Source organism: Mirounga leonina, unplaced genomic scaffold, assembly GCF_011800145.1.
Source record: "Mirounga leonina isolate KUSES-001 unplaced genomic scaffold, KU_Mleo_1.0 Mir_174, whole genome shotgun sequence".
Taxonomy (NCBI): Eukaryota; Metazoa; Chordata; class Mammalia; order Carnivora; family Phocidae; genus Mirounga; species Mirounga leonina.
In genome coordinates this window covers 58,944,378-58,956,581 of record NW_023270451.1, presented here as the reverse complement: position 1 = coordinate 58,956,581, position 12,204 = coordinate 58,944,378, and the positions used below count along the sequence as shown (strand labels likewise).

The 12,204-nt window shown below is 42.8% G+C and overlaps 1 protein-coding gene across 1 annotated transcript in view; it reads left to right on the top strand.

The window, feature by feature from the left end:
- Positions 1–12,204, top strand: part of CTTNBP2 (cortactin binding protein 2) — a 152,334-nt gene that overhangs the window by 88,055 nt on the left and 52,075 nt on the right. Inside the window, 2 exon segments of the mRNA XM_035020299.1 lie at positions 497–647; positions 4,545–4,799. Coding sequence (XP_034876190.1) covers positions 497–647; positions 4,545–4,799 — 406 coding nt within the window.

The window sequence follows — 12,204 nt, the reverse complement described above, 5'->3', positions numbered from 1 at the left end:
TGGTCCCTGCTGCCTTTTATAGTGGAGGCACATGGTGCCCTGCTGTCTGAGCTATTTATAATTATTTTCTCAAGTGAAAATCTCAAAATGACTCAGCAGTCCTTTTTCAAGGTTTAAGCTATTTTGAACCACAAATAATATATATGTCAACCACAGTGCAACCATTCATCCCAATTAGTTAAATATATTGCAAGGATTCCACGTTTACAAATTGGTTACAGAAAAATGTCAAAACCAAGTTTTAGCACTTGATCAACCTGGCTACTTTAAATTTTCATAGGAGTAATTAAATTTGTGATTAAAGTATATCTTTTAGCTTTGCTACAAAACAGTATCCATATAAGACCCCCCAGTAATTGATACATATATAAGTAAAAACAATGGATGTAGAAAGATACAGAATTGCTTTAGCATTATTTCCTATATTTAATATCTGGGTCAGGTGCTTCAGAAATCAAACCAGTTTTATTTTGATTAATCACAATCTTGTGTTTAGGTGTGTAGAATTATTAATTGCATACAACGCCAACATTAATCATGCTGCTGATGAAGGACAGACACCTCTATACCTGGCTTGTAAAAATGGAAATAAGGAGTGTATCAAACACTTATTGGAAGCCGGAACTGACCGAAGTGTAAAAACCAGAGTGAGTACCAGTTTTTGGGGGGATTTTGTCCTGTAATTTACCCTGTCTGCTAACTCTGTAGCCAGAAAAACAAAATATATTAAAATAGAGGTTGCTTTGATTTGCTTTTTTGCTTTTAGGGTATCAAATATGGACAGTGTCTGACCTCTGACTTCTGTTTAAGTGTCTGCTAATGAAAAGCTTTGTCTGTTAGCCTAACCAGTCCTTTGTCCTCTGAACCTCAAATTATTCATCTGTAAAACAGAAAAACGAGTGCCTGTGTCCTGGCTATTTTCCGAATCAGGGGAGATAATGGAAGTATAAGTTTTTCATCATTCGACAAATATTACCTGAGCACCGGCTGTCCTCAGGACAGGAGAGGCAGTAGCAAATCAAACAGTTCTGTCCTCATGGATCTTATTTCCTCATGGGACGGGAGGGGTGACCATGGACAAGTAAGTAAACAGATAGTAGCTGGATGTTTCGAAGATCAGAGTGCCTGGGGTGGGGGGTTCCTTCAATTGGTGGGAAAAGTCTTCATTGAAAATGTGCCATTGGGTCAAGACCTGAAAGAAGCAAGGGTGTGGGCCATGAAGAGACACGGGGAGCAGTGTGCCAGGCCGGGGGTGGGAGAGCGGTGGTACCCTCAGTGAACCTCAGGCAGGCCAGTGTGGCCAGAGGCCAGCCACAAAAGGCCTCCTGGGCCATGGCAAGCACTTGGAATAAGGCCTTTGGATGGATGGTTTTGAAGAGAGCAAAGACATGAACTGACTCATTTGTATGAGTCCCTTTGGCTGCAGGTTTGAGAATAAACTGTAGGTGGGGCAGAGCAGCTGCAAGGGAGACCCATAGGAATCCTGTTGTTTTAATCCAGGGAAGAAGCAATAGTGGTTTGGATCAAGGTTGAGGGGTAGAAATGGTGGGAAATGATCTAATTCTGGATATATTTTCGAAATGTATATTTTATAAAAGAGCTGCAGAAGTATCACCTGTTTCGGTAGTGGTAGTAACAATGACATAAAATTATCGCATAATGGCTGAGGGATTTCAGGCTCTGAAATCAAAGCTTTGAGGCTCAAACCATGCCTTCACAAAGCTGTGTGAGCTTAGGCAAGTTATGGTACTTCTCTGTGTCGTGGTTGACCCCTCTACAAAATGAGTCTAATAATAGTAGCCATTGTTAGGGTTATTAAAGTGAAATGAGGTTATCTATATAAGGTAGTTGGTATAGTGCCTGGGAACTGTAAGCAATAAACATGTTAGCTGTCACCATGGTCACCATCATCATCAGTTATAACATGGGACTCAGTTGTAACACGTGTAAACAAAAGGAGGTTTTGTGACAAGATAGTGCCCACTGTCAGCACTTAGAGGAGGGTTATTTGTGCTCATTTGTTACTGCTAAGATTGTGTAGCACCTCACAGAGTTCAGGGTCATTGTCTAATTTGCCTCAGAACTGGAAGCACTATATGCAGAAATCCATTATGGACCCCAAGTCGCTCTTGACTCTGTCCCACACAGTTCTGATGTCTCCTGTACAAGGCGCACAGATAACGTCAGTGATTTAGAAACTGAAGACAATTAAGAGTCTGATGCATGGAAGAGCTCAGCCACACAGAAATGCATTTGAAACAAAACTTCTCAATTAGCCCTCCCAAATTTGTCTTCATCAACATGTTGTGAAACAATTGAAGACCAAGGCATCAGCTCTGTGCGCACAGCTCTGTGCACACATGCATTTCTCTGATGGTGCCCTCTCTGGGCTGGAGGAGTTAAGGAGCTTCCATCATGATCCACTCTTAATTGCACTCAGGAATTACCGTATTTTTGTCTTTGCAGCTTCCCAGAATATTAAAGGTGTAACAGTCACCACGCTACCATATATTCCTAATGAAAGACGAGCATAGATACTTAATTTCCAAAGGTTATCTGAACCTTGGATCTCTTCTATTGGTAGAGAATTGGCTATGCTGTGCATTCCTTTCATAGGAAACATCCTTAAAATTTCCCAGGATAAAAAGGTCCATTATCTATTTTATAGGTCACCCTTAGATCCTGGATTGTTGTTGGTTTTATATTTTCTTTTTTGTTTGTTTTTTTATGACAAGTGCACTCCTTAATCCCCATCAACTGTTTAACACCCCCCCCTTCCCGACCCTCCCCTCTGGTAACCATCAATTTGTTTTCTATAGTTAAGACTCTGTTTTTGATTTCTCTCTCTCTAACTTTTTTCCATTTGTTTGCTTGTTTTGTTTCTTAAATTCCACATATGAGTGAAATCATATATTTGTCTTTCTCTGACTGCCTTATTTCAATGAGCAATATGCTCTCAGGCTCCACCCATGTTGTTGCAAATGGCAAGATTTCATTCTTTTTTTATGGCTGAATAATATTCCATTATATAATATATATCTCACATCTTCTTTATCCATTCATCAATCAATTGACACTTAGGCTGCTTCCTATCTTGGCTATTGTAAACAATGCTGCTATAAACATAGCCTTTGTAATGTAAAAATTAGGAAAAAGTCAAGAGATTTGACTAGGGAAGGTCAGGAGCACTTACACTCTGGTGCCTAATTAAGGCCTACCCAGTAATGGTGTCCACAGCCCAATAAAGAATAAGCCATGAAACGCTTTACCTAGCTGGAATATGCCCGAGGAGTCTAAGGTATTCTCTTTACTGCCCAGCCATGGTCTTGTCATAGCCAAGCCGACTTCATTGGTATGAAGTATAGAACCAGAGAAAAATCCACTTCATCAAGAGCCAGCTTTAGCAAATGATCAGATAACTCACTCTAAATGTACATTGTTACCACTTACTGTCTTTCCTTGTGTTCTACCTCATTATTTTCTTAAAAAGTGTGCTTTAGCTCACTGAAAGATATTTAATATAACAATATGAAATACCCCATGAAAAAAAAGTTCGCCAAAAAGAAAATAAAGATAGGAAAATAAAGTAAAAGATACAAATCACCAAAATAATTCTGTTCTTTTATGAAAGTCTTAAAAATATAATGAAGACTGGTACCTGAGTGGAAGGAAGACCCTTGAGAGATGGAAAGGGGACCAAGATTTTCCCTGGAAAAGTGCTTGTCACACTTCGGTGCATCTGAATCACCCAGAGGGCTGGTGAAGGCACAGATTGCCTTCTCATTCAGTCGGTCTGGGTGAAGGCTCAACAACTCTCCTCTCTAACAAGTTCCCAGGTGATGCTGCTGCTGGTCTGGTGACCACACTTGAGAACCACTGCCCTAGAAAAGAGTTCTAAGTGAATGTACCCTAGCAACCAGCCAAGTGGATAATGAAGGCCTCACAGTAATATATTCTAGAGAGTGGGCCCAATAATTTTAGTTGGAACATTTTCTAAGCTTGCATTTATCAGTTTCCAACTGCAATCACAGAACTCTCAATAAAGGCCCATACCCATTTCATGAAGTTATTTGGCCTTGCTTTTCCTGTATGTCCATCTTTACCCTATTATCTAGATTTTTTTCCTTCAAGAATCGTTGGCCTAAAATTTTAAGATCACCAGTTGGGACTCTGCCCTATAAGTAAAACTGGCTTATAGCAGCATTCAGTTAGTACATTACTAATAATACTGTCCTTGGATATAAATTTTGAAAAATCTTTATGCTAAAGTTCATTCTTTTTTGTATTCTTAAACTCCAAATGGCTAACTGTTAAGTGGAAATTCTTACAAAACAGCAAGCATGAGTCCTAGCAGTGGGAAATACGGTAATTGACAGAGGTCAGAGAACTTGACTCAGCTCATCAGTGACATTCAGGATTGGAATGCCTGCTTTTCCCTGCTCACTGGTCCATGCCCAAGAACTTTTAGAGGTGAACTTTAAATAATACTGTTCTCAACATCCATGTTGTAGTCAACCCTTTCCTCCTGGTCACTTTATCTTCAGGATGGCTGGACACCAGTTCATGCAGCTGTGGACACTGGCAATGTGGATAGCCTCAAGCTTCTTATGTACCATAGAGCACCAGCTCGCGGAAACTCTTCGCATGAGGAGGAACCCGAGTCAGGTGTCTTTGACTTGGATCCAGGAGAAGAGAGTCCCGAAGGCACATCCAAGCCTGTTGTTCCTGCAGACCTCATTAACCATGCTGACGGAGAAGGCTGGACCGCTGCCCATATTGCTGCCTCAAAAGGTTTTAAGGTGTGTCTGGTAGAAGCTGGCGTCTTTACAGTTTGATGCGTGACACAGTTGTCTGCTATTGACTGAGAGTATTTCAACGGAATGATTGGAGACTGAGTGATATTGCAGGAGACCATCAACTACCAATATGAACTGCCTTTTTTTTCTGTCCCATAGTATTTACAGTCAACCATATATGAGACTTCTTTTTTTAATAAGATTTTATTTATTTATTTGAGAAAGAGAACATGCACAAGCAGGGGGAGGGGCACGGGGAGAGGGAGAAGCAGACTCCCCGCCTGTCATAGGGGGCTCAATCCCAGGCCCCCGAGATCATGACCCCAGCTGAAGTCAGAGGCTTAACTGACTGAGCCACCCAGGCGCCCCGAGACTTCTATAAAAATCATACTTGGAGTTTGTTAACAAATGTGGGAGTGATTTCAGACTTTTTAAAAAAAATCTCATGTAAAATTAGGAGAAAGAGTTTGGTGTTGATTTAGCCTACGGGATTGTTTGACTCAAGGACCAAGGCTATGCTGCTGGTTAGAGGGAGGGCCAGGATTCAGATGCATGCTCTCAACTCTGAACTGCCTCCCTTACGTTCTTCCTGTGCTGTTTTACTGGTAGGTATGAGGACGCTCAAGATTTCACGCATCAGTTAGAGTAGAAAATGATTCTGATTATTCAGGAAGTAATAGGCCATTCCCTCATGCTTTTTCCTGTTTTGATCAGTTTAGCAATAATGTACTTTAGTGATAAGAAGCTATTAGGGGGCGCCTGGGTGGCTCAGTTGGTTGAGCGACTGCCTTCGGCTCAGGTCATGATCCTGGAGTCCCGGGATCGAGTCCCACATCAGGCTCCCTGCTCGGCGGGGAGTCTGCTTCTCCCTCTGACCTTCCCCCCTCTCATGCTCTCTCTATCTCATTCTCTCTCTCAAATAAATAAATAAAAATCTTTAAAAAAAAAAAAAAAGAAGCTATTAGGAAGCTCCTGAGTGCAAGGCACTGTGTAAGCTGACATCGGCAAGGGATCACTTACACCATCAGCTAACTCCCTAGTTCAGTGGCAAGAGAACAGGATGCAAGGCAAGGGTAGGTAAGAGAACACAACAAATTAAAATAAGGGTATTGGACATGAGGTTGGAACAGTATACAGATGCAAATTTTATTTTTTGAACAAAGAGAATGCACCTATATCAGAGAGCAGAGTCACAGGGATCTTAGGCCCAGAAGTGGCTCTTTCAGGAGGCACTGGAAGGGATTTGGGCCTTGCTGGGTGGGTTAAATTTGCCACTCATCACTGGGATTGGAGAGTAGGTCAGACTGGGCAGCAGTGGGAGCAGAGACTGGAAGGAGGGACGTGAGCAACAGGACAGGCCGAGCTGATGGGGGACGCTGAGAAATAAGGTGGGACTGGGGTCTCGTAGTCCGACGTGGGCTTCAGTGACATTTTAAGGAGTTGGGGCCTTTTTTACTGGTCAGAGTAAAGCCACTGAAATGTTTTGTACAAAGGAGCAAAATAATCAGCTCTCTAGTTTGAATGATTAGCAATAACACGGAGAAGATTGGGGGTTATTAAAAAATTGGTGGCAGGAAGAGAGACTAGGTGAAAGACGAAGAGAGTGGCAGATATAATGAGACACATTACAGACCAGAAGTGTCTTTGGGTTGCAGACAGATTAGATGCAGGAAAAAAGGGAGCTGACTTGAGAAGGGGAGCAGTGACGCTCAGGAAGAAAAAAGGAGAGGCATCATTGTGATCAAGAAGATAGAACGTGGGTTTAGACAGGCTGGATTTAAGTGCTGAGATGTTCATCCAGATGGAGATGTCTGGGAATAGCTAGAAACTGCATTTGGGTAACTTCCTGTTATTACAACCTATTATAACCTAGAACAGAAGCTGTTCATTGTGGACTTTTTTTTTTTTAAATGAGAAAAGCATGATTTAGTTAAATGTGGAGGTATTGCTTGTTAGTAGTTTGCTCCCATTTTACCCTTTAACAAAAAAGTACAAAAATTTTGTGAACTCGATACACATGTCTTGATTTGAATGGGATGCAATATGCATGACATAAAAGTTTTTAGGAGACAACGATGAGAACTGTGAAAAGTTTACATTTGAAAATGCATGGTTCATCTTAGGCCATGAATCTCATTTGGTGGTAGAAGGGTACATTGAAGGAGTTGTTTTCAACCTACTTCCACCCCCTCAAGAAAATCTCTGAAGAGTGGGTTGTGTACACGCTCAACCTGGAGGCAAAAAAAGACAAACAAACAAAAGAAACCCTGAGCATCACTGATCTAGAATGTTCAGCTGCTGAACCTCTCATGCTAAGCAGAGAGAGAAAGTGCTCCCAGGGTGAGTGACCCTGCAGTGTAGGTAGGGCTCTTGTGTTTCTGCTCAGCTCCTTAATTATGAACTCCTTCTTGGTCCTCGTGCTTTTTGTAATCAGGGATGGTATCTTCATGGATCCTCAGGCCCCTGGTACATATAGATGCTCTGTCATTGTTGAGTAAAGGGAAATATGACCACTTTCTCTCATAGAATACGACTGTCCCTGTATTTTCTTTAAGAGGCAGAAGATAAATTTTGAACGAGGAAAGAGAGATTTTTAAAAGTGATCATGACTGGGTTGCCTAGGTGGCTCAGTCGGTTAAGTGCCTACCTTCGGCTCAGGTCATGATCCCAGGGTCCTGGGATCGAGTCCCACATCGGGCTCCTTGCTCTGCGGGAAGCCTACTTCTCCCTCTGCCTGCCACTCCCCCTGCTTGTACTCTCACTCTCTCTCTCTCTCTGTCTAGCAAATAAATAAATAAAATCTTTAAAAAAAATTAAAAAAATAAAAGTGATCATGACTGACAACTTTGGCACACTGCTGAGTAAAATCATAGATTAAAATAATAGATTTTTTTTTTTTTAGCCCCAGAATGGACACTTCATCTTCCAGTCTAGCCTCTTCATTTTATGATTAGGACATTTAAACCCTGGAGGGAGTACTAGAGAGAAGTTGGGAATGAAGCCCAGATTGCCTGATTTCATTATCTTCACACTGTACCATGCTGCCCTCCTTCCTAGTCAAAGGTATTGGAAAGTCCTTCTGCGTCATTTGCCTAATAGAGTTCATATCCTGGCTAAGATTGTTCTCCAGAGAGGTAATCCATTTACAACTAATTTCCTAGGACTAATTTTCTGAAAAAAATAATTACAATTCTGAATCATTTTGCGGGTGAAAAATTCTACCCTGGCCACAAGCAGAGCTTAAAAAATGAATGTTTCTTCTCTGTCCAGCAGCGTATATGTGTCTGACCTATATAAGGTAGCAGTACATCATTACTTGTTTCCACATGTTTTTCAATAAAGAATTGTGGCATTTCAGAGCTTGAAGGGATATAGCTCATCGAGCCCAACCTCCTCATTTTGTAGATGAAAAAATCAAGTCTCAGAAAATAGTGTAACACATTCCCCAAGGTCAGTTCATGGAAGATCAGATTCCCAAATCAGTGCTTTTCCCACTTTAGTCCTTTGTCTTTCTCCCAATGGCTAAGCAATTTATGCTAGTCGCCCTTCAGTGTTTGCTAATAGGAGTGCCTCTCTCTAAAGCCTGCCTGTGACTAATCATTGAGCATAAACGTTTGTTTTCATCACAGTGTGAACAGAAAGAGTTTCTTAGTGAAACTGGGTTGTGTCATGTGACCTTTGACATGTCAGGTTTGTGCAGCAGAAACATTAGGGAGATGTTCTGAATTTGATATCTCTGTTGTTGAAGCTCTCGTACAAAGAGATTCTTTATTTCCGAGGACTGTGTGTGTTTTTGGCTGCAGGACTAGATTATAATTCTAGTTTATAGATATGACCAAAGCTGGTGGCTTCCTGTCACTCAGGCTCTTACTCAGTCTCTCTGGGTTAATGTGTTGACTATTTCAGGCAGACTCCTTCCTCCACTTTTGACCCTGCCCTATCCTCACTTCCCCTCCTATTTCAAGGACCAGGCTTTCTCTTTTTTTTTCTGGTTTTTCTCTTTTGTTTAACCATAAGCAACTCCCACACTCCGTTTGTAATTGGCTGGTCCTGTTTTTTAAGAGTTTATCGAGTCTTTCAGCTTTAACTGTGGCTTCTGCAGTAAAGCATCCCAAACGCAGATCTCCACACCTGGCTTTTTACCTGTCTTCTAGACATTTATTTTCGGCATCCTGGCAGTCATCTCTGGGCAGGCCTCCTGCCCTCTGATCAGACAGTGGCCCTTTTGTTACCATCATTAGGTCATTTTTGCATTGTGTTAGGATTGTGGTCTGCCTGACACATTATTATCTTCTAGCAGGGAGTGTCATGCTCCCTCGGACGCGGTAGCATCCACCCCGACTGGGTGGTCTGGATGAGGCTGTGTGTCTCAAGTATAGAGTCCCGCAGGGGGCCCCAAGATTTAGATTTCCTCTCCCTGGGTCATGGCTGCAGAGAATAAGATTATGGGAGTCACTGAGTTTCTTTCTTGTCATGCGGAATTGGGTAACTGGTTGGGAGAGGAGAAAGATAAGATATCTATGAAGTTGGACCAACTCTTTGGAACTAGATGTTGATCGTGATAAGTAGAAATCTGTTCTTGGGAATCTGTTTTTTGTGCTTTAGATTCTCCACGATTATTTCCTTTTTTTCCCCCTTAATTTTTATAAAATTATTATTGATTTTTTTTTAAAGATTTTATTTATTTATTCATAAGAGACAGAGCGAGAGAGGCAGAGGGAGAAGCAGGCTCCCCACTGAGCAGGGAGCCCAATGCGGGACTCAGTCCCAGGACCCTGGACCATGACCTGAGCCAAAGGCAGACGTTTAACCATCTGAGCCACCCAGGCACCCTATAAAATTATTTTTGAAAAGGCCAGACTGACTCAGCTGTTAATAAACAAAGGGAAGGCTATTTTTTTTTAACACCTATTCCAGAATATTCAGTGCAGAGTATTGCATCCTTGCTTAATTTGAGCAGCAGTGATTAACCGACAGGATCCTAATGGATTCTAATCTAAACTTAGCCAACCAAAGTCCTGTTCCACCCCTCACCCAAGATATGGACTCTCCTTGTTTTCCACGAACACCTTTCATGGATCTGGGTTTTGACCCTTTTTCTCCTCGTGCTCTGTACTTTTTCCCTTGCATGATTTTACTGATCCCCAGATTATAACCTAGAAATTCCAAAATGTTGTCTCTAGCCTTACCTAACCATTTCCTGAATCTACCCAAGAAGGTCCTATTCAGGAGGGCCACAGTTTACAGGGCATCTCCTTAGAAACTAGAGCAGCAAAATTCCTTTGTCCAGTACAGTCATTCTTTATGTCATCCCAGTGTAATTATTAACAGTACCCCCCTTTTTACTCTTAAAAGTGTACCAGTTGGGGAATTATATGGTAACCCCATTGATGATCATATTCACTTTTGCTTCCATCAGAACACTCCACCTGGCTGCATCCTAGGGCTCCCGTGTTTGTGCTCCTTAGCCCGTCTGCTGCATCTCTTGTTCCTTCTGAATCCAGTACCATCACCTGGCATTTGTGTTTACTTGCTCCGTCTTCCTGACTTAACGAATTCAAACGATCGGTACAACTCTAGATTTTAATTTCCTCGCATATGAATTTTGACTATGTTGCCTCCTCCATATCTCGTGGGCACTGCCCCTGGGGAGCCCTCCTCGTCTGCTGGCTAGATTCGTGCAGGTTCTGCCAGGCTCTTCATCTGCGGTCTCTCCGCCCCCTTAGCTCACCATGAGAGGGTCTTTCAGACGGGAACTTCTTCATGTAATTTCCCTGCTTAGCGTCTTTCCAAGGGTCTGTCACTCCCAGGATAAGTGCCAGACCTATATGGCGACAGACAAGTCCCTTCTTGATCTGGACTCAGTTCACCTCCAAAGGCACACTTCCTGTCTCCTTCCCTAACGTGCTGTGCGCTCTCGGCAGGCACCCCACTGGCTACTGTGCAGACGCCCTGTGCTCTCTCCTCTCCCTGTCTTCCTGTCTCCGCTTCAGATTAACCTCAAATGGCCTCTTCTCCTCTCCTGACCCTTCCCTGCCTGGAAAACAGCTCAGCTCAAGTCTTGGCATCCAAAAGCGAGGTGCTCCCAGGGCTCCTCTCCACACTTCACTTAGAGCGCTTCTACTTTAATTGTTTGCATGCCTGTCTCTCTTTCTGTCTCCTCCAAAAAATAAAAAATACCACTTTTCCATTTTTGTGTGTACTGTGTCCGGCAGAGTCTCTGGCCTGCGAGTACTGTTGGCTGAATTGATGAGTGAGTGGACTGTTCCTGCAGTTCTTTCTTACTGAGCTCCTTCCTTTCACCCTCCTTTCCAGTATACCTTCCAAATGTACCAGTCGGTTTTCAGAATCATGCTTATCATGGCATTTTGCTACCTGAATATATCCTCATGCCTACAGAAAACCTATCTTCACGCCAGCCTTAGAACTCAGCCCTTCACAGCGAACTCCAGCTATGTTTGTCTTTGGCCATTCACCCCTAAATCTACCTTGTTGCTTATGCCATCATTTCTCATTCTAACAGCCTTCCATCTTCCCTGCAAGACAGTGGGCACACCCATACCCCCAGGGTGTCCACTCTGTGTATTTGCAGACTGCTTTCACTCTCCCTCCCTCTGCCCAGTGTCAGACTCTCAGCTCCCTGACCTGACTTTGATCTTCTATCTAGCTCTTTGGACTTGGGGTTTCTACTCAGTCTCCCTGGCACTTCTACCTTGCTTCTCAGCTCTCCTTAAAGGACCATGGCAGAGGTCGGTCACTGACCTTCAACATCTCTTTCCCCCTTCCATAATAGTGGATTCTGCAGAGTTCTGGGCTCATGACCACCCAAACTAAAGACCACATTCTCCAGACTCCTTTGCAGGTAATAAGGTCACCTACCTAAGTTCTGGTGGGTGGGATATGAGTGGAAGTGAAAGCTTAAGCTCAAACCTCTGCTTTTTAAGTGTCTGTTGTAGCAGATGTATCTCTATCATGATGAATAGGACTTCGGTTTAAACCCACCTGTCGAGATCTCTTGTTCTCCGTCACTTGGGTAGGACACCCTGCCTGGTTTAGGCCCCCTGGGAATCCATTTCCAGAAGCAGTGACTGGCATCACAGCATTTATCCTCTTCACAAACCCCACCCATCAAGGAGAGAGCTTAGATTCCTTGCTCCACCTTTCCCTCCTCTTCCACCTAGTACCACTTTGGACATCACTTCAGTGCCATTTTGCCCATGTCTCTACTACACTTTGGATTCCTCCCTGAGAAGCAGAACTATTACCTTACTCATCATCACAATCCTCAGGTCTAACAGAGGACCTGGAAGAGTGCTTAGTACCTCTTTCTTATAGTTGTGGGGATTAATGAGCACTAAATACTTGCAAAGTGTTAGAACTGTGCCTGGCACTTAGTATGCACTCAAAT